Here is a 21,998-nt window from a genome sequence, read left to right on the forward strand (position 1 = left end):
TGTACTGATGAGAAGAATATAAATTTTATAGTTTTGGGGTAGAATGTTCTGTAAATGTCTGTTAGGTCCATTTGTTCTAGAGTCCTATTTAAGTCCAATGTTTCTGTGTTGATTTTCTTCTTCAATGATCTGTTCAGTTCTGTCAGTGGAGTGTTGAAGTCCCTAGCAATTATGATGCTACTATTTCGTTGCTTAGATTTAGTAGAATTTGTTTTATGAATCTAGGAGTGCTTGTGTTAGGTGCATATATATTTAGGATTTTTATGTCTTCTTGCTGAATTGCTCCCTTTATCATTATATAATGACCTTCTTTGTCCTCCTCTACCATTGTTGACTTAAAGTCTATTTTATCTGATATAAGAATGGCTGTACCTGCTGGCTTTTGGTTTGCATTTGTATGGAATATTTTTCCATCCCTTGACCTTGAGTCTGTAAAAATCCTTATAAGTTAGATGGTTTCCTGAAGATAACCTATAATTGGATTGTATTTTTTCATCCATTCAGCCAGTCTACGTCTTTTAAGTGGAGCATTACGGCTATTCATGTTCAGAGTTAGTATTGATATGTGGTATACTGTTCTGTTCATCATGTTGAGTGATGCCTTGTTTTCCCTCTTATGCTACTACTTTGTAAGAGCTGTGAGCATTAACTTTTGGATGTTTTCACACTGGTGGGTATCTATTGTTCTGTTCCTATAGTGCACTTTGAGCATTTCCTGTAGGGCAGGTCTAGTTTGAACTTAATATTTATGTAATTATTATTATGGTATCAAAAAATGATTTTGATGCACAAAAACCTTTTAAGTGCTTATTAAATTATTTTGTTTATGAAGTAGTATTTAAATGGTTTCAGTCTCTCCTGCTGACTTCATTTTTCATATATAATCATGAACTAAAATCACACTATACTATTGACTTATGGGGCTCATTCAAGTTCAAGGTTTCATCTATGAGTTTAGTTGAAGAAAAAAAAGCAAAGAATAATTTCAAAAGTATCTTTGGATCTTTGTGATTAAGTCTCAAACTGGCATAGACATTAGTGTTGTGGTCATCTGTTGTCATAAAAATCACATAAAAAATTCATATAACAAAAGTTTTGTTTAAAAAACAGCTTATCTACTTTAGGGTAACAATAAATAATTTGGAAATGGAGGTAGTAAAACTATTCATCCTAAAATTTGGAAAACATTCAAGAGTTTGGAAATATTTGGATATAGCTTGACTCATTTTTGTTTAATTTGTCTTATGCAATTTTTATGGAGAAATTCTATTTATTAAAACCAAACATAATTAATATTGGGTGTTTTGTGTATTAGACATGTGTTTATTATATAATTTTATGTTTGGAGCCATTTGAAATAATGTCTCATGAGAATTAGATCATTAGACTGGGAAAGAATACTAAAAGTGGCCAAGCATAGAGACTCACACCTATAATCCTAGCACTCTGGGAAGCCGAGGTGGAGGATCTTTTGAGCTTAGAAGTTTGAGACTATCCTGAGCTCTAAGCAAAAGCGAGACCCCATCTCTACTAAAAATAGAAAAAATTAGTGGAGCAGGTTGGCACACACCTGTAGTCCCAGCTACCTGGGAAGCTGAGGCAGGAGGATTGCTTGATCCCAGGAGTTTGAGGTTGCAGTGAACTATGATGATGCCACTGTACTCTAGCCTGGGTGACAGAGGAAGACTCTGCCTCAAGGAAAAAATACTAAAAGCCTTAGGCAAGGCTTTTGGAACTACTTCTGGAAATAGTTTATCAATTTATTTTTCTTTAAAAAATTTCAGTTATTAGGTCTAATACATTTATTTTAAGGCCAGATATATATGACCTTTATGATAAGAAAAACCTATTTTTCTACTTAATTTTTCGGAAGTATACAATGATCTATATTATACTCTGTCAAGTATACAATTTTTAATTTTTAAAAATGAAAAATGCATTATTTGAAATAAATCACACCAGATCAATTCAAATAGGCCTTGAGAAATACTTTATTTAACAATAAATGGCCATTTCATTATGCAAATAGAACACTATTTACTTATCTTTCCTTTTTTAAAAGTAAGCATTTTGTTTCATCTATGCAGGTTTCTTTTTTTTTTTTTTTTTTGAGACAGAGTCTCACTTTGTTGCCCAGGCTAGAGCGCCGTGGCATCAGTCTAGCCTCACAGCAACCTCAAACTCCTGGGCTCAAGCGATCCTCCTGCTTCAGCCTCCCGAGTAACTGGGACTACAGGCATGCACCATCATGCTTGGCTAATTTTTTCTATATATTTTTAGTTGTCCAATTAATTTCTTTCTATTTATAGTAGAGACAGGGTCTTGCTCTTGCTCAGGCTGGTTTTGAACTCCTGACCTCGGGCAATCCACCTGCCTCACCCTCTCAGAGTGCTAGGTTTATAGGAGTGAGCCACCGTGCCTGGCCTATGCAGGTTTCTTATCCACATACCCAGATAGTTTTATGGTCTTTTCGATTAAAATAAAACACACGGTACAGGTCATGAGGCATACATCTTTCAAAATGGATGAAATTACCTTGCATGGTATGAACTGTTACCTCCAGATAACAAGTGTTCTAATAGGTAGATTTATTCATTCTAAACCAAGCATTTCATTGAAATAATTATAAACAGATGAAAATGCATACACACATGCACATGCATGCTCTCACCAACCAATCTTCGTAGAGATGGATGAGCAGTTACACTCCATAGTCACAAGAATGAAAAAGGCAAAAAATTATCACAAATAAGCAGAAGCAATATAGTGGATCTTGATTGACAGCTAGAGATATAATCTGGGTCTCAGAAGGAAAAGAAATGTAAATGGACACAGTGGCACCCTGGTGAATTGTAGAGTAGAAAAGAGGAAAGACACAAGAGTTATCACTGCAGCTGGTCCTTTTCCTCGGGCAGTCATTATCAGGTAGGCAGCTCTGCGGGATGGGAGGAGAGATTAGGAGGTGAGGACAAAGGCTGTGTCCTCATGTGGGGATTACAGATGGTAACGGTCTTTTCATTAATGTTTGAAAGTTTCTTTGGGATATATTTGATTTTTATTCTGTATTCTATATTATACTCTGTCAAGGAAATGCCTTTTTAATGGAAATTGAGCATTATATTTAGAAGACCCAAACCAAGACTGACAATATTTCCTCTGCATGATGCTGAAGAAAGAAGAAGTATATGGAAAAGCATCTCTTTTGTTGATTTTGCTCTTTTCTTGTCCTTGCTATTTCCCATTTTGAAACTGTTATTACCTGGGAAATATAGTTCCCTTTTAAGAACTATTCATAACACTTGAAATTTACTTGCCTGGTCACGGCAGATAAACGTTACCACCCATAAAAGGTCAATTTTATATAGGGCTCTAATTTGAACCCTAGTCCAAAAATTTTTATTTAGTTTTCATCAACTATTAATTGAGAACTAAATATGTACATGGCATTTTGCTAGGTACCAGCACAACAGACAGAATTGTATTAACTTGTTTTAATAAAACTAAAAATGATGCTATTTAGTCATATCTCCAGATCTCAGAATCTTATAGATCAATTGGAAGCAATAATTTCCAGAAAAATGACTGTGCCTAAAATTAACTACTATCTTGCTTCCCTGGAAAGAAAATACCACGATCCTTTATCTCTAATAATATGCCATTTCAGGTATTGCATATATGCCAGAGAAAGGGCTCCAAAGAGAAAAAGAGGGACCTGTAGGTGAAAGGAAACAAAGAGAAAAGCAGACTATTATCTGATCATCCCACCTGTTGACTAGATAGTCCCAGTTGAGTTGTATCCAATTCCAGGCCATTTGTTTCCCATAGCTGTTATATGAGATATAGCGGATGACTGTAAACACATCCTGAGTTTTAATAATGCTTGTGTCCTTGAGCAAATCCAAATACCTAAGAGAAGCCAAAGAGAAAAATAAAATGAATTTTTAATGTTCACTCTTAACTAAATTCCAATACAAAATAATTTTCATTCCAGCAATTCAGTTCTTGAGGAATCAGCTGACAAAGTTGATTAAATATGACAAATAATGAAAGACAATTTAAAAGTTTCTAATATATTTAACTGTTTTTAAAGAACAATCTATGATTTTGAGAACTAGTAAAATATAAACCATAGGAACATTAAAAAATTAAATTATTTTGGAAATACTCAAAAGAATACAAAAATACAGAATCTTAACTATTAATCTTTAAAAATAGTATTCATAGAACAGAGCACTTTAATCACTTATTATCCCACTAATTTAAGAGAAAGAATTTATGCTCTTATTCTTTACAGGATAACAGTTAACTTTGTTTGTTCTTCCCTAGACTATAAGAAACAATCTTCTAAGAAACCTATATGGTTAGATTAGCTGGTTGTAATTATAGCATAATGCAAATAAGTACAAGATAAATTAAATAATAAAATGGATAGATTTTATCAAATTTATGCCATGGCTGTACCCAGAGTTGCCTTCCTAGCCTAAGACTTTATAAGTGCATATTGTGTTGAAAAGTGTTTCCAAATAAGATCAGCATTTATTTTATTCACTGTGAGCTGTCTAGTGAAAATAGATATCCACCGCTGATAGATCAGATGTATTTTCATATTCTCCAAGTCTTGCTGCCCCTTGGCACCCTACCCATTGACACCATTCCTTCACATCTTTAGGAGGATGAGAGGCAATTACGTTAACAAAAGGATCACTGTTCAACTTGAATTGCGAGATACTAAGTTTTGAGTGTCAGCCTCTGTCAAAGAGAAAAGATATTTCTAAATTTTGTGTATTTTTATTACTATACCAAGAGCCCTAACACACTTGACCATAGAAATTTACCCTAAGGGAGACTGGAGAACACAAGCTTTAAGGAAACTCTGTGTCACGTGGGAAACTGGACAACGCCACTCCCTGCACCATTCCCTAGACAAGAGGCTACAGTTCGGCAGCTAAATGGCGTGGGAGAGAGTATGTCCTAAGCAAGGTGAGGGGAAGAAGGTGAATATGTTAATGGGCTTAAGGTAATTTTCCTGATTCCTTTGACTTGTGGATACCGTAAAGGGGACGTAGAAGTTTTTCAGCCTAGCAATAAGAGGTGGGGCTGCTGGAAGGGCTGCCAGGGAGACAGAAATGCCATACCATGTAGGTAGGCACTTCATGAACCGAAGCAATTGCCTGGGACCACAGCTCTGATCTCTGCATGACACGCAGGGCTCCAGTACGTAATGTGATCAATGAAATCTCAAGAAACTCTCGTCCAGGACCAAAATGGGCAGATACCTTAACGCAAAACCAGCAAAGACCAGAGGTCTCTTTCTCCAGTACCACAAGGGTGAATGTCTCCCTGTACAGAAGGTCAGTAGGAACACAAGGAAGGCAAGGAACTCTAGAAGATTGAACTTTTACTCCAGGACTATCTACACTTTCTTTGTACTTGCAGTTGTGTGGGTAAATCTACTTATATGAAAACACAACACATTTATCTTATGTTTCAGATGAGAAAGAAATTCTGGGGAAGCTTTTACCACAGCCTGGACTTGCTGCAGAAACTTCTTTTGCTCTGGTCGCCATTCCAAACTGACTTTGTAGATGGTAGAGGTGACACATTCAAATGTGGGATATGTTGCCACCAAAATTGAAGAAGAGCTTACTAAGCCCACTAAAGTGATCTTTTGTTGTGGTAGGCCATGCAAGTGGCAGCAACTTCCTTTCAACTCAGTGGGAATCTTGCAATATGCTCTAGACCACTGAACTTCCAGAAACTGCACTCAAGTGGTGGGCTCCTGAATTTTTGTGCAGTTTACCTTCCATTCCCTAGTTCACAAGAGTCTTACTAAAGCATCTAAAGTACCTGCTGATTTTCTTATCAGATACAATCAGCACAGTGCCATCAAAGTAATGGATCAGTGTGATGTTTTGTGGGATGTCAAGATGATCAAGTTCTTCATGGACTATTGTGGCAGAGAACAGGAGAACTGACAGATAGCCCTGGGGTAAGACAGTGAACGTGTATTGCTGGCTCTGCCAAGTAAGAGCACACTGCTTCTGGTAGTCCTTTCAAGTTGGTATTGCATTGTAGTTTACTATTTAAAGTCTGCTTCTCCCATGAAGCTGTAAGCTTCTCAAAGATAGATATCCTGTTTTATTCCTTTTCATTCCCACATTCCCATAATCTATATACCTATACCTAGAAAGGATGCCATAAGTGTTGATTAAACTAATGAAGTAAATAACTCAGACACCACAACTACATAAAAAAATGAATCAAGCAAGGCAGAAGCTAGTTGATTTGGGGCATAGATATAGAATGGAAAAAGATTCATAGGTGAACTTCAAGTAGTCTTTGTACCTTCTGAATGGAACGTAAATAGATTTCTGTGTGTGTGCACCTATATACTGTGACAGACACTCCTCTCTCTCTATGGACAGAGCCCAGTTTTGTTGAGGTATCATTAGATATCCTCCATACAAGGTAAGGTAGACCACTACCCCAAGCTCAGAGAATCATAGTTGGCTCAAATCAGTCAACGGAATTCAAGTTCATCCTCATCAGCAAATGATCAAGTAGTAAACCTGGAGTGTGACCCAGAATGATCAAGTGTGACCCAGTTTTGGATTATGAAGGGAAATGGAGATAATTGTCCTCTTAGCATAAACACAAAGCCTTGTGAGGAGAAACTCTTTTGATTCTGTCCTTCTTTCGTTGGAAATATTTGTGTAAAGACAAAATATTTTGAGCTCTGGAAGTCTTGAGACATCCAGCACGTTAAACATGGCAAAACAGAAAGAGACGGAGCCTGGGTTCTGGGTGAGAATATTGAGCCACTGCACACAACTGGAAATTATCTACCTCCAGAATTTTTTCATGTGACATTACATTTATTTATTGTTTAAGCCAATCTTACATGGATATTTTGTTTCTCAGAGGGAAAATAATTTTTAATAGATTTTTCTGTGGAAGACATTATACCTTAATAACTCTTTTTTTTTTTTTTTTTAGGCAGAGTCTCACTCTGTTGCCGGAGCTAAAGTGCTGTGGCATCAGCCTAGCTCACAGCAACCTCAAATTCTTGGGCTCAAGTGATCCTCCTGCCTCAGCCTCCTGAGAAGCTGGGACTACAGACATGCACCACCATGCCCGGCTAATTTTTTCTATATGTTTTTAGTTGGCCAATTAATTTCTTTCTATTTTTAGTAGAGATGGGGTCTTGCTCTTGCTCAGGCTGGTCTCAAACTCCTGAGCTCAAACAATCCTCCCAGCTTGGCCTCCCAGAGTGCTAGGATTACAGGCATGAGCCACTGCGCCCAGCCTATACCTTAATAACTCTTAAAGAGACTGTGGCACATGAACTATTAAAGACACTTATTTCATATAAGTAAAATAAAAGCCCAGTTTACCTTGACAAAAGAGGAACACTCTTCACTGATGCTAATCCATAGAGCAGTTTTTCTTTTTCTTGAGCTAATGGAGTTTTTTGGTATTGCTCAAGAGTGTAGTTCCATGAAGTCTCATTGCCAGAGTTCTGCATCCCGTACCGATACACCAGAAGCCTGAGATTTACAGGAAGACTAGAAGAAGAAACAGTGTTTCAGAGACTTTGATTGCTTTTTTTCTCAGTTCAGAGTGTTCTAGAAATAAAACAAGGCAAGGAGTCACCTTACAGTCCCGCTTAGCCACTGCTCAAATAACTGGGAAGCGTTGCTCAAGGCTTCTCTGTCTCCCATCTTGCATGCGAGCCCTAGCACAGAGGCACGGAGTAACCTTAAAAGGAAAAAAAAAAAAAAAAACCCAAAGCCAGGACCTTAAGCACTTTTCAACATGTCTTAAAGCACACAAATGTCAAATGAATATTAATTTTTAAAAGATAAAAAATAACTTTGTGAGATGGTCTCCAGTATCGGTCCATTTCAGAGAATCTGCAATGGGCTTCACCAGACCTTGGAAGTATTCCTGAAATAAAAGAATCGTGTACAGTGAGTAATAATTTACTACTTACCAACAGTATCTCAACTATTATAATCTACAGCTCCCTGTTGTAATCTATTTTCCTACTAGTTCAGAGAACTTTGGGCTTGCCCTTAGGAAAGGAATGTGTTCAGTTTTTATCACATGGCAATTTGGCTTCAATCCTGAATATATGAACCATCCTGGATCTTTCTGTAATGTTCTATAAAACTTTGGGTAAGCCTCTTTTAACCTCCATTTCTTAGTTAACATATGTCATAAATATAAAGACATCTGACATACTTCCTGCACTAAAAAGATTGTTGCAGTATTGACAGAATAATAAAAATAACTGATATTTGTATACTGCCTTAGGATTGACAAAGGACTTTTATATTATTTGATCCTCATTATGCCATTACCAAAGGCAGGCAAGTGCTAATGTTCCTATTGTACAAAGCGAATTAAGATTCACAAATATAAAATCATTTGTTCAAGGTTTTTTCATTCAGTAAGTGGAAGAGCTAGAGATTTGAATCCAGAATTTGTTTAAAATTACAAGTGTCCTGTGCTATAGAAATCATGAAGCAAAAAAAAAAAAAAAGGTATTTAGAATGACAATCTTATAACAAAATCTCTATGTGGAAATGTCGTCAGTAAGAACAAGAAAATATAATGTTATATTTTGGTAAGAATAATTCATTGTAACATAGCTAAATACACTAAAAATAGGATCTTGTTAGTATTTATGGTTTAAAATGTTGTATACTGTAAATAAAATATTCATTTTTATATTCCATCTAACACTGAAATATACCTTTAAGTGGTTGGTATACAGAACCACAAATACTAATACACTTCCAACGAAAAAAAAAAAATAGATAGCCTATCTTTGCTTTGATTAGTCAAGTCTTTGCACTTTCTATTGATTCCAACCGGCAGATAGATATGCTTTTGTGTACCCAGAGGCTCCTTCTCTCAGAAAGCATCCTGTTCTACTAATGGCCAAACATTTACTCTCATAAGATACCAGAGCATTAACATCACCTCCATCACAGGGTATAGCTCTTTATCATCTTCAAACATGCTAATGATGTAGCTGATAGCCGAAATGACTCTCTGCCACGGTAAAAGATCCTCTTCCCTTTCCAGATACTTGGTCAAGTTCAGAGCCACCCTATAATCTAGCAGTTGAGCTCTGAGAAAGAAAAACAAAAAATAACGCAGTTAGTTAAAAACCATAGACCTTATTTTCCATTTGACTGAAAGTACTAATATGACAATCAGTGTTCCATATTAATGAGAACACTATTAAACAAATAAGAAATTGCATTTATTGTTGAAGATCAATCAAAAAGTTTTGTTCAAAATGATATATTCATGCTTTCCTACATTCGATAGTAAGGAGGAAGACAGACATTAAGATGTACATTTGAAAAATCACTATAGCAAAATTTCACATAAAACAAAAGCCACTTGACTATACAGTTAATATTAATAGAAACTTCTACATTTCAGGTTTACAAGCTGATTATAACATATAAATGCACCATTATAAATGTAGTTTTTGAAATTATTTACGTTTGCTTATAAAGAACATGAATAACAGTATTCATGAACACTGAATGCTTAAAACATTCAAATTGAACCTATATTTTCATTTTTAACATCTTATTTCTTATAAAAGAATCCAATTTATTCCCCTTTCAAAGGAATTTTAGAATTTTTTGAAATCATGTTTTCGGGAACCTGCTATAACTTCAAATTTTATTTGGAAGACTTTTAGATGGGAGTCCTGTTTTTCCAAATTAAATTTTGGAAGTTTAAAGAATTGTTAAATTATTGATTTAGGAATACTGATGCCTTGAGTGCTATTATGTTTGAGGTCATTTTTTTAAGATTAAATAGTGTTAAAGGTATTTTTATTTTTCAATTTAATTTTTAAAATTTTTTTTTATTTCAGCATATTACAGACGTATAAATGTTTAGATTACACGTGTTGTCTTTGCCCCGCTTGAGTCATTTTTTGAATGAATAATAATGTAATTATAGCTTGATTTCTTCCCTAGGAGTTTGATTAAAGAATGAACTAATATTGGAGTGATAGTAATAAAAGCCTTGGCTTCATATGATTTACACTGACAAGAAACACTACAGAGTTTGTTTTCAGTTCAGAGAGCTGATTCCCTTTCTTGTTTTCTCAATTCGTAGTCTTTACATTTTGGAGCGTTCAGCTGCCTTTAATAAAAGTATGAATAATATTGAGAAACAGAGTGTTCCGTTGAGAGCATTTGTTAACTAAAAGATTTTGGAATGTTGTGCTGACATCTGAAGCTTACCTTGAGAATTTTCTAACTTTAATAATTTTCTATTTCCCAGGTGGGTGGAGCAACAACTATGTCCAGTCAACTTTTCTTAGGAAAGTTATAAAGAATAGTTATCACTCTGAGGATCAAATTCATGAAAAGATTACTGAAAGTAGAAGACGACTAACAGATTCTTTGGCAAGAAACCAAGTGGGCTGCACCCTTTTAGTAGGTGAAAGGACTGGGAGGAATGGGCTTTTGTTGCAAAAGCCAGAAAAATTGGCTAATTGGATAGCATAAATAGAAGTAAGGAGAGAATCCAATGATCCAAAGGTCCTGACTAAATGCTATATATTCAAATGCTTGAAAAATCAATATCCTATTCTAATGCCTAATTTTCTCCAGTGCACTTGATAGCTATGTAGTAGTTCTCCTTTGACATCACTTGTTTTCTTTAGGTCTGAGTCGCACAGTCACAAGAACCGGCCTGGGAGTGAGTTGTTGCTGCTTGGTGTTAGAGAGAGAATATTTTGAGAATTAAGCTGATACACTTTTCATTCCCCACAAACCATGTAACTCCGAAGATCCTACCCACTGGATCAGCGCTATCTGATACATCAGAGGAAGAACAGGATCATTTAGAACCAGAATTCTCAAATTTGAGCATAGATGAGCAACACCTGGAAGGGTTGTTAAATACATACTGGTGAGCCCTACTCCCAGAGTTTCTGATTCCGGAGGTCTTGGGTAGGTCCCAAGAATGTGTGTTTCCCACGAATTCCTAGGCAACGCTGATACGCTGGTGGGGACCACAGGATGAGAACTGGTTTTTAGAACAAAGACATCTGCAGTCCCCTTGCCAGGCCCCCTTCTAGTGCTGTGCTGGCTGCTGTGTTCTCCAGGGAATAACCCTTGGCCAAAAACATCCATCTTGACTGTGAGGTGATGCAACCACCCCTACACACACACACACACACACACACACACACACACACGCACGGATTGTCTGATTCTGGAATACACAAGGCCAGCCAGCCTCCCTCACGTTGGACCCATTCTCTGGTACCATTCCTGCTTCCCAGTGGAATCTGGCAAAGCTACACTCCAGCTGAGGCCACAGTTTGCTCAGCTATTTCCCCCTGCCCTGTCCCGCTTCTCTCACTACCTACCTCATGAGAGTACTCGCTCAAAAAACCACTGGTATGGGAACCTCCATTTCAGTCCCTGCTTCTAGGGAACCCAACCCAAGATGGCATTCTTACTCAACTTTGGGTCTCAAACTCCATTTGGTAAGTCCATAGACAAACAGCAGGTCTGAAGGCCAGACTTGGTTGAGAAATTTCTTTGTTCAAACATCTTCCATTTATATAGTAAGAGCCCACGCTGGGGTACTTAAACTGTAGAATTTTACTATCATCTAGAATGTAGAGAGGATGGAAGCTATAACATAAAGTTCCCACCAAAGGCAATGGAGAAGAAGACACAGAGGTCATCTGAGGGCATTCTTGCTCCTCTATCATGGGCTAAGGCACCCAGGAAGGTTGGGGACTCTTGTAGCAGAATGTCTGAGTTTTGTTTTCCTGGGCATAATGTGGAAAGACTACACAGTTCTTCTTTTTTTTGAGACAGAGTCTCACTCTGTTGCCTAGACTAGAGTGCCGTGGCGTCAGCCTAACTCACAGCAACCTCAAATTCCTGGGCTCAAGCGATCCTTCTGCCTCAGTCTCCCGAGTAGCTGGGTCTACAGGCATGCATCGCCATACCTGGCTAATTTTTTCTATATATATTTTTAGTTGTCCAGCTAATTTTCTTTCTATTTTTAGTAGAGACGGGGTCTCACTCTTGCTCAGGCTGGTCTCGAACTCCTGAGCTCAAATGATCACCCGTCTCAGCCTCCCAGAGTGCTAGGATCACAGGCATGAGCCACTGTGCCCGGCCTACAGTCATTCTTAGAGAAGTCCAAGTATAGAGTCTTATCAAACATGGCTCTTTGACAGGGACAGTAAAAATGGATGAAGCTGAGCCCATGTGCTTGGGTTCCTCAGCAAGACCTCCAGGTGGTGTGAGGAGCATAAAAAAGTTCCCAAGCCATCTAGCTTCTTGCCCTTGATTTGCCAAATAAATCAAAATTTCTAACTTAATCTCCTTTGGATTATTTTCCCATTCCCCATCTCATCCCTTCCTTTAAAGGCAGTACATGAGCAGATGGGAAAAGTTGTTGCAGGGTCTGTGTTGTCCCCTGGTGACCTCTACAAACACTTATAAGAATGTTCCGACCCGTGTACCCCGAGGGCGTGGCTGGTGTCCAGCCGTGGTCCTTTGGCGCTAGACCGGCCCTTACCTCGGCTATCCTTGGAGCCACAGGTCCTGGGCACTTGGCTGACATTCTGCTTGGATCATTAGCTTAGGTGGTCTTTTAGGCGGTCCCCTTCGCCATTCTTCCCTGGCCTGGCGACTCCCGCCCCCCCGCAGGCGTGCCAGCCAGTGCGCCCTGCCTCCCCGGTGCTGCCGCCCCCCTCTCCTGGCTGCAGAGCACAGTGCCAGCTATCGTGAAGGAAAAACAACAAAACTATTATAAAAGGTGGGGAAAAAATGATTCTGTCTGTCTCAGCTTCGGCGCGTCCCCAAGACCAGGATCCTTAGCCCACACTCCAGAGGAAGATGCCGGACCGCCAAACCAGGACTCACTCGGTCAAGAACAGGTCTTTGTGATCCGTAGGTGATAAGCCACCAACGGGCTATGACAGAGATTAGCGAGGCCAAGGAGGAGAGAGACGGGGTGGCAGAGGGCCGGGGAGAGCGCTGTCAGTGCGCCTGGGCGCCCTCCCCCCAGGACGAGGGGCACGAGATGCTTTGCCAACGGATGAAGCCTAAGGAAAGGGTTTTGCTGGGACCTCTCAAAGAGACGGTCCTGCATGTCCTGGGGCTTGGGGTACGGTGGCCTGGTGTGTCTGGCACCCTGAGGGATCTCAAGGGTGAGAGTGCTTGGCTGGTGCTCCGGCCTCAGACCGAGGAGCGGGGGTTGGGGGTGGCCTGTCCCTCCAAACATGGCAGGGACACAGGGTGCGTGAACACTTCCTGTGGACCACAGGGGGTCAGAGGTTTCCCCTCGCCCGCCTGAAGGGAGCTGCAAGAGGAAGACCCTTGGCGATGGCACGGGCACGGGTGGCCAAAACGCCGGGAAACACCGCGCAAGGACAAGGGTCGGCATGGACCGTCTGCGGAATTCAGAAAGGACCAAAAGTAGACAGACAGCACGTCGGAACCTGTCTTCCTCTCTCCTGCTCTCCCGCCTTGCTCTCCTTGCCTTAACTTTGGAGAAACCGGAGGCAGTGGGGCGAGCGGGGAGAAGAAGTTTCCAGCAGGGAAACTGGGAGACATCAAGCGCCTATTCCCGCTGCGGGTGGCCGGCCCGAGGCTGGCCTGAGCTTGGGGCAGGGAGAAGCTTTAGATGAAGTAGACAGCTCTGATGGTTTCACTTGACTGAGAATCTTATGGAGCTGAGAGCGCTTGGGGAACTGGAAGAGATGGGGCGAATCTCTACTCCTCACCTTGACCAAAGAGTAACTCCCCAGCAGGCAGCAAGAGGACTGGCTCTTCAGAGCAAGTTTAAAGGGACAGGGAACAAGGATATGTTTATTTTTAGGTGCACCCTTTTAGTCCTAATTATTGAACATAATAAAAACATTCCTTCTGAATGCCTCAGTAGGCTTGTGTAAACACTAATCCTGCCACAGGCACTTACCTATTTAACTGCACATTTCTGCTTTTTTTGCTCCCTAAAGTTTCACAGTGGTCTTAGCATAGGTGGCCTTTTAAGCCATCCTCTCAGCTCTACCCAGCTTTGGCAGACTCTGTTTCTCTCTGATTGCAGTTTTCTGGATGCGCTGCAAACAGAAATCTGGCCTGTGACGGCTCGGGTATTTTCCAGCTCTGTTGCTGTGGGATTCTACATTTGTTTTGGCTTTCGAATTTGTTTCACTTTCTTCTTTTCCACAGCTTTTCAAAATTTTATGGGGTTATGGCCGAGGAGCTGAGCAAAAGTGAGAAAGTCTTTCAATAGTATGAGCTATTTGCTTTACACACGGCTCCTCACCGAGTGCGGTTCAAGAGGCTTTCATGTCATCGTAGGGCAAAATGAACTGTCTGCATTGTGCTGTGATGGGAAGTGAACTATACAGATATTACAGTGCTTTGTAATGTCTAACAGCCAAGCAGCTGAGCTTTGGAAAAGGTACAGTGGATTCACAGGAGAGTTTTCCAGGAAAAAATTCTAAGTAGTTCTATTATGTTTTAAACTGCTTCTTGATCATCTTCTTTCATCATTTAATTCCCCAGGGTCTACCTGGCAAATACTAGATCCTCAATACATATTCATTACGTGAGTGAATGGTATACTATAATATAGTGAAAATAACTAATCTATTACATATCCAGGAGATTAAACTTGGAGATTCACTAAAAAGCATCCTAACCTATTGTCCGTTACCTACAAAGGGAATCTGGATTACAAATTCAGAAGAGCTTCTCTAATTGCATCTTTTGCTGCTACTAATCAATGGTCAATGCATTTTGGTCAAGTAATATAATTTATTGAGCACTCTGTACACACCAGATAATCTTTTCAGTGCTATCTGTCCATGATCTCATTTAGTCCTCACCAAAATCTTATAAGGTCAACTCCATTTTAATAATAAGGAAATTGAGGCAGAGAGAAGTTAAGAGATTCACTCAAAGTTATATGGAACTAGGATTTGAAACAGACTCAAAAGCCTGTTTTTTAACCCTATAATTCCATCCTTTAAAAATGTCAAGAAGGTTTTCTGACTACCAATATGCTCTCTGGGAAGTGTACATCAAATAGTACCCCTGCCTTTAGTACTGTCATACTACTCTTCGAGCCACCTATTCAGCCAGTATTTATTGAGCATCCTGGCCACACAGGGTCACAGATGGGTTTCGGTACCCACTCTCATGGAACCTACAGTTTGATGAGTCAAATGGACAATTAATAAACAAGGGCAATATAATATTGTGGGGAAATATAGGGCCCATAAGAGGGACACCCACACAAAGGGTCATAGGAGACTACCTAAGGAAGTGGCATCTCTCTCTCAGAATATTGCTCACATCTAGGATGAAGCCACGACAAAGTCAGAGAAATCAAATCGGCTGTGTTCCCAGTTCCTGAAAAGTACCAGAAACTCAATAAATGCTTGTGGAATTACCGGTGTTAGACTACATGACAAAAAAATGTAGAGGTACCATGGGAACTACTCCTCAGTTCCCCCAATCTATGCTGATTATCTTTTTTCTAAGCGCAAGTCAACATCAGGCTATGAGGGGAAAAGTCAAATTTCCTAAAGGGTGCCTTCATTATGATCAGCCCTAGAGCACCACAGCTCATTCTTCTTACCCCAATGACCTGAGCAAGATTTGACAATTCTGGCCACAAAACCTTACAGTGGGCTTGGGCTCAGAGAACTGAATTAATGAAACATTGTTTGTCTTTTTATTAAATCAAATTAGGAAGGTTCACTTTTGAGCATTTGTAAATGTCACTCCTAATTAGCTCAAAGACTCTGATGTAGACAAACCATACTCAAAATTAATAGGGTAGGTGAGTTTTTGTGTGTACACGAAGGTTCAATATCAGTATTTTGACTATGAGGCTCATAGGAACTTCTAAAGAGAGAGTTAAAAACAATAATGTTTTAAATAGTAGCTTTGGATATTTTAAGCTAAAATTGATTAATACTTCAATGTTGTAATTCATTTAAAAAAAAAGATTTATGACAAAACCCAGAATATTTTAAGTAATCTAGTCTCATTCCAAAACTCACCTCGCCAAGGCAAAAGCATCATCAATAAGACTTGCACGATCAGCAGAAGAAAAGTCCTGAGAAGAAGGAGGAGAGGTAAGAAACATGAATCTTAAAGCACAGCATGTTGAAAAAAATTAATATCATGAAGATGCTGTTCTTAGAACAAAAATAAAACAATTCCCAATCATTGCTATCTCTTACCTTGTGGTTCAAGGAAAGATTTTTGGCTATCTGGTTCCAAATTAGTTCTTCATAATTTACACGATAAAACCCAATATGATCTGGGTTTATTTTGAGAAAAGCATTTCCACTAGGATTAGAAGAGTTCAAAGTGATTCCTGTGGTAGTAAATAAACACTAATGAGAAACATGTTTGCATGTACTATAAACACAGAGAAATTAGACCCAGAGGGCAAAAAGACAAGAAAAGAAAAGAAATAGTAACTCAAGGAGTCAAGTCTGATTTGGATCCAAAGCCCCAAAGCCTAATTCCTACTTAGTTGCCTAACTTTAGAAAGTCACTGGAGTGAGTGAGCTAAGAAAGAAATAAGTAATATAAATAAGTGTCCTGTAATTAGTGACTTGTACTTCTTACTAGCAGAAGCTTGCCAAATGGGTGAAATAATTTTGTGCTGGTCAATTCCTTAACAAAAGAAAACAGACAGAGACGTCCATGCCTTCAGGGGTAGTCCATATATTCCTAATCATAATGGATTAATTACACAAAGTATATTCACTGGGGCAGCCTGGAGAGGGGATAAAAATATAAACACTTGAAAGAATACTTTGTTTATTAAAATCAACATTAAAGTTGATGAAAATGACCATTGCTAAGCAGAATAATAAACTGAGAATCTGTAACACTTTTAACATGTGTTGCAATAGAATTGAAATCCAAATGCAACATTCTTGACTTTGTAATCCATTTCATACTTGCTCTTTCAATTTTATTTATCTTTGTAAAGTCTCCTACTTCTTTATTTCAATTGTTTACATCAATGCTTTTTCATCAATGCATGTACCAAATTAACTTTCTTTCTAAAGTAGCATTCAATATTTACATAGGGCTCTAGCATATAGATTTTAGAAGCCCAACATTGAAGGAACAGAGACTTATGTTTTAGGTAAAAAAAAATATGCACTTAAAATAATATCTATGGTCTGACATGACTACTGTTTGTTAGCATTACTCCTATACTTTTCAATTCATATACTCTTTCGTTTACATGGTCAACACACAATTTAAATAATGCTGTAGGGACACTTAGTATATTTGAGGAATTTGAAATAGTTTAATGTAGTGATGATATCGGGTGTGAATCTGAAAATAGCAGATGAGGCTGGAAATAAAGATCAGCCAGATATTAATACCATTTAAGGAACTCATCTGAGAGGTAGGAAAACAGGGAAGATTTTTAAGTGGGAAAGTAACATACCTGAGTATGAACAGATAATTTTGATAGTGGCATGAGAAACATTTTGGAGGAGATTCTAGAGGCAAGAATTTAGAGTCCACTGTAATAACCTGGGGCAAGAGAGGATGAGAGCTTACACTCGTGGAGAATATGGAAATTGAAAGGAGGTGATGTGCTCACGAGACATATCACGAGTAAAATCAACAGAACCCTTTTTCTGGAGTGATGTGGACAGTTAGAGAAGGGGGAAATGGATTGCATGATTGGATGAATTATGGGGCTGCCATTGGAGACTAGAGGAAGGTGAGTCAGCTTGGGAGGAAAGATGATTTAAATTTTGGAAGTGTTTGCAAGCTCTGGAAGGTATCCAGGGCACAGTAGTTTTTCATAATACATGAATAAGCTCTTCGACAAGACAATACGTTTCTTTAGGAACTTTCAGAGTAAGTACTTGACAAATTATAAACCCTTACCTAACTCATGTAGTATTTATCTTTCTTTGTCATTCTCCCATGGACTAGCTGTTGAAAGGAAGCTAATCTTTTGGCAACCGTACACTTTGAATATATCAGGAGGACAGTCGCTTGCTAAGTGTAAAGCCATATGTTACAGGAGAAAAAGCATGAACTTGGGAGTCCGAAGACCTAGAATGAAATCATTGCTCTGCGACTTACTAGCTCTGTGACCTTGGCCAAATCACTTGACCCCTCTATGTCCCAGTTCACCGCAAGGGAAATAGGGATAAAAATCCCTTGCTGGGCTATTGTGAAGATTAAATAAGATAAAATAAGTAAAGTGTTGGTCACATAGTTATGCATCCAGCAGATGGTAGCTATCCCGTTATTATGAAAAGGGATATGCTGCCAGTTCTATAAATAGCAAAGCAAATATAAATAACATCGAGAAGTTCCTGGCAATCCATCTAAATACTACTGTCTTTTAGTGTGCTTTATATGTCGCTAGTTAAGCCTATCTAGAGTTACTGTGATTTCTCTCACTTTATAGATGAGGAAGCTGAGATCCAGCGAGTCAGTAGTTAAGGACTTTCCAAGTTCATGCTACTTTCAGAACAGTTGTCAACAGCAAAACGCTGTTGGGTTGTTTAGTTACGTAATGAAGTGAGTAGAACTAAAGTACTGATGCCTATTCCCAGTGGCACATAGAAGTAGGAGTTTTTCTTCTAATTATAACAATAGTATATATTCTTTAGGAGGTAGTTGGAAAATACAAAAAAGTATAAAGAAAAATATAAAAATTGCCCACTGTAATTAACATCTTTTTATCTTCTGTGTGTGTGCATGTATATATCATCTATATGTTACACACCAAATTGGACCCTACTCTTTTTATGATTAGTAGTCTTTGCTCACTTGAAATTATATTGTAAACACCTTGCAATTTCATTTTATATATTTGGAAATGTAAGTTTAGTGACCACATAATACTTTATCACTCAACTTCTAAATTGTTTTGTTCTGTTTCCTACTGGTTCTATGAATAACAGTATTGAATAAATTATCTCTAGGTAGGGGCTCTTTCTAGAAAATTCCTGTTTTTTTCTTTGATTATATGCCTAAATTATAAAGAAAACTGATAATTACTGTTGCAAAATTTCATCTAGAGGCTATTTTTAATAATTCCAACCCAATAGATTTCAGTAACAGAGTACACGTGACAGTTCTTTAATGTTACTATCATATGTAAATAATGTTAGACAAGTAGACAGCTTGTGATAGCCTGAGATACCAAAAGAATGAAACATATGAAGCTTAAATAACAATGATTTTGTTTAAAATATAAAGTAATAATACTAGGAATAATGACTGATGAAACTGACAGCATAAAACATACTATAGTTGGTGAGAGGAGAGATTACTTGGAGTAGGTTAAAATAGCCAGAAAAGGTTTGGTGGGAAAGGTCCTCTTCTTTTGTTAAAAATTACACATTTAATTTTTTGTTTTAATGCTTAAGATATTATGCACAATACAGATGCAAATAAAAGACCTTGGGGGAAGTCCCACTGTTGCCTGGGAATTGCTAACTGATGGAGTCATCAAAGAAACCAAGGGGAGGGAGGGAGGATTGGCAACATGAGCTGGCTGCCCATTCAGCACACTCAGGACACATTCGTCATCTGTGCTCTGAGCTGAGAGCTGAAGATGTCCTCAGACAGGAAACAGGAACTTGTTGCATAGCCTAAAAATGGAGCAGCCACTTTGAAGTAGGAAGAGATGTCTAGTTTGCTCCCGGCTAAGTGACCGGCCATGAATCTGAAGTTTCAGATAAAGGTAGGTTTGTTATCACAGCACTGTGAACATCAAAGCCTTCTCATCAGTGTACTCACTCACTCATTCACTCATTCATTCAATCCATAAACAACCGTTAGGTGCACCTTCTGGAGACACAGAACAACAATCAACACACTCCATTTCCTCCAGGAATACTCTGTGGGAGGGCGACATGGATAAGTCAACAGAGCAAGCGTGTGTCACATGTAATGGCAGAGGGAGAGAGGACCATGGGAGCTCCCTGCGGGCTCATTTCTCACGTGCACGCTCCATCCAGAGCACGTGAGCCTCCTAAGCTAGGTCAACCTTACCATGCATTTACACTCTACCTTTAGCCTCTGAAATCTCTGGCGAGATGTTCTTCTTCTGGTAACCTTTCCTGAACTCCCAAATCTGGCTGGTGCTTCTGTGAGCAGCCTCGGCCATCTGTACTACCAAACCCGCACCTAGCACACGGGGTTACACCTGCCTGCTGACCCGCCCCTAGACCATCTACGCTAGGGGTAGGGTCATGCTTTTTTCCTTCCCAGAACTATCTCCATGCCTACCTCTGTGTCTGGCATGTAAGCAATCCTTGCTTGAAAGAATTAATTACATAATTAAGGATTAAATTTGTTATTCCAAATCTTTTATCTAAGAAGTATATAACACATATTAGAACAATATTTATTGTGAACTCTTGAAATTTATTTTACGAAGCACTCTATTAAGCTTCAATTATTTCAAAAATTCACTTGTACGGAAACCTCATTCCATGAAAATGCTGGGTAGATTGGGTTAGGGTAGATGAATTATTCATGCTTTCAAATTTGTAAACAGCAAATTAAGCAGCTGTTGAGACATTTTTCTAACCCTCAACTACCTATGGTGACCAATAGGGAAAATATGTAGCAATAGTTAAACCAAATCTGCTGAAAACCTCCCAATGGAATCCTAACTTTCCTATTATGCCTTTTATCAGTGCTATTACACATTTTTAAAATTGTATTTTTTTTTGGTCTTCTCCATTTTCCTTTGGCAAATGTTCTTATGAGTATGAAAATGGTCAGAAGACAGACCACAAAAGACAGAGCTTGGTACTCAAATACAACATAAACATATATAAAAATGCTAAGAAAAAATGGCATTGATCTGGGAATTCTGGAAAAATTTAGAATTTTTGACCATAGTGTTAAAAATATTATTAGCATAAATGAGCAAGAGAAAATTTTGTTGTAATAAAGATGTCTTTACTCCATAATAGCAAAGCTGATAGTATTTATGGTAAAAGTAAAAATCACAGAAGGGTTTAAAAAGTATAAAAGTAAAATAAAACGGGCCGGGCGCGGTGGCTCACGCCTGTAATCCTAGCACTCTGGGAGGCTGAGGCGGGCAGATTGCTCGAGGTCAGAAGTTTGAAACCAGCCTGAGCAAGAGCGAGACCCCGTCTCTACTATAAATAGAAAGAAATTAATTGGCCAACTAATATATATGAAAAAAATTAGCCAGGCATGGTGGCGCATGCCTGTAGTCCCAGCTACTCGGGAGACTGAGGCAGGAGTATCGCTTGAGCCCAGGAGTTTGAGGTTGCTGTGAGCTAGGCTGATGCCACAGCATTCACTCTAGCCTGGGCAACAAAGCAAGACTCTGTCTCAAAAAAAAAAAAGTAAAACAAAATGAACAAAACACCCAAAAGGTAGAAAAATTCTACTGGATCCACAGAAAAACTTGTACACAAATGTTTACAGCAGCATTATTCATAACAAAAGATGAAAATTATCTAAATATCCTTCAACTGATAAATGGGTAAAGAAAAGGTGATAGATTCACATAATGGAGTAGAATTTAGCAATAAAAAGGAATGAAGTATTGATACATGCTACAATATGGACAAACCTTGAAACATATGCTAATTGAAAAGACAGTCACAAAATACTACATATATAATTTCATTTACATGAAATGTTCAGAACAGGTAAACGTATAGAGGCAGAACATAGACTGGCGGTTGCTTAGGGCTGCATGAGGGCAGGGTGGAGAAGTGAGAGCTAGCATTTTATTTTGAAATGATGAAAAAACTCTAAAATTGACTGTGGTCAATTATTAACATATCCGTGAATATACTGAAAACCATTGGATCATACACTTTACATGGGTGAATTTCATGGTATATGAATTATATGTCAAGAAAGCTGTTTTTTAAAAAGCAATCTACTGGAAACAGGGTAAAAATTTACTTCCTT

General features: G+C 38.5%; 1 protein-coding gene across 1 annotated transcript in view; it reads right to left on the bottom strand.

The window, feature by feature from the left end:
* ENPEP (glutamyl aminopeptidase) overlaps positions 1 to 21,998 on the bottom strand; it is a 66,657-nt gene that overhangs the window by 6,891 nt on the left and 37,768 nt on the right. The window contains exons 12-18 of the mRNA XM_012766191.3: positions 16,274 to 16,410; positions 16,091 to 16,146; positions 8,989 to 9,139; positions 7,874 to 7,947; positions 7,654 to 7,758; positions 7,395 to 7,565; positions 3,766 to 3,906 (exon numbers count right to left, since the gene is read on the bottom strand). Coding sequence (XP_012621645.3) covers positions 3,766 to 3,906; positions 7,395 to 7,565; positions 7,654 to 7,758; positions 7,874 to 7,947; positions 8,989 to 9,139; positions 16,091 to 16,146; positions 16,274 to 16,410 — 835 coding nt within the window. The remainder of the gene's footprint in view (positions 1 to 3,765; positions 3,907 to 7,394; positions 7,566 to 7,653; positions 7,759 to 7,873; positions 7,948 to 8,988; positions 9,140 to 16,090; positions 16,147 to 16,273; positions 16,411 to 21,998) is intronic.

Source organism: Microcebus murinus, chromosome 27 (assembly GCF_040939455.1).
Source record: "Microcebus murinus isolate Inina chromosome 27, M.murinus_Inina_mat1.0, whole genome shotgun sequence".
In the NCBI taxonomy this organism is placed as follows: Eukaryota; Metazoa; Chordata; class Mammalia; order Primates; family Cheirogaleidae; genus Microcebus; species Microcebus murinus.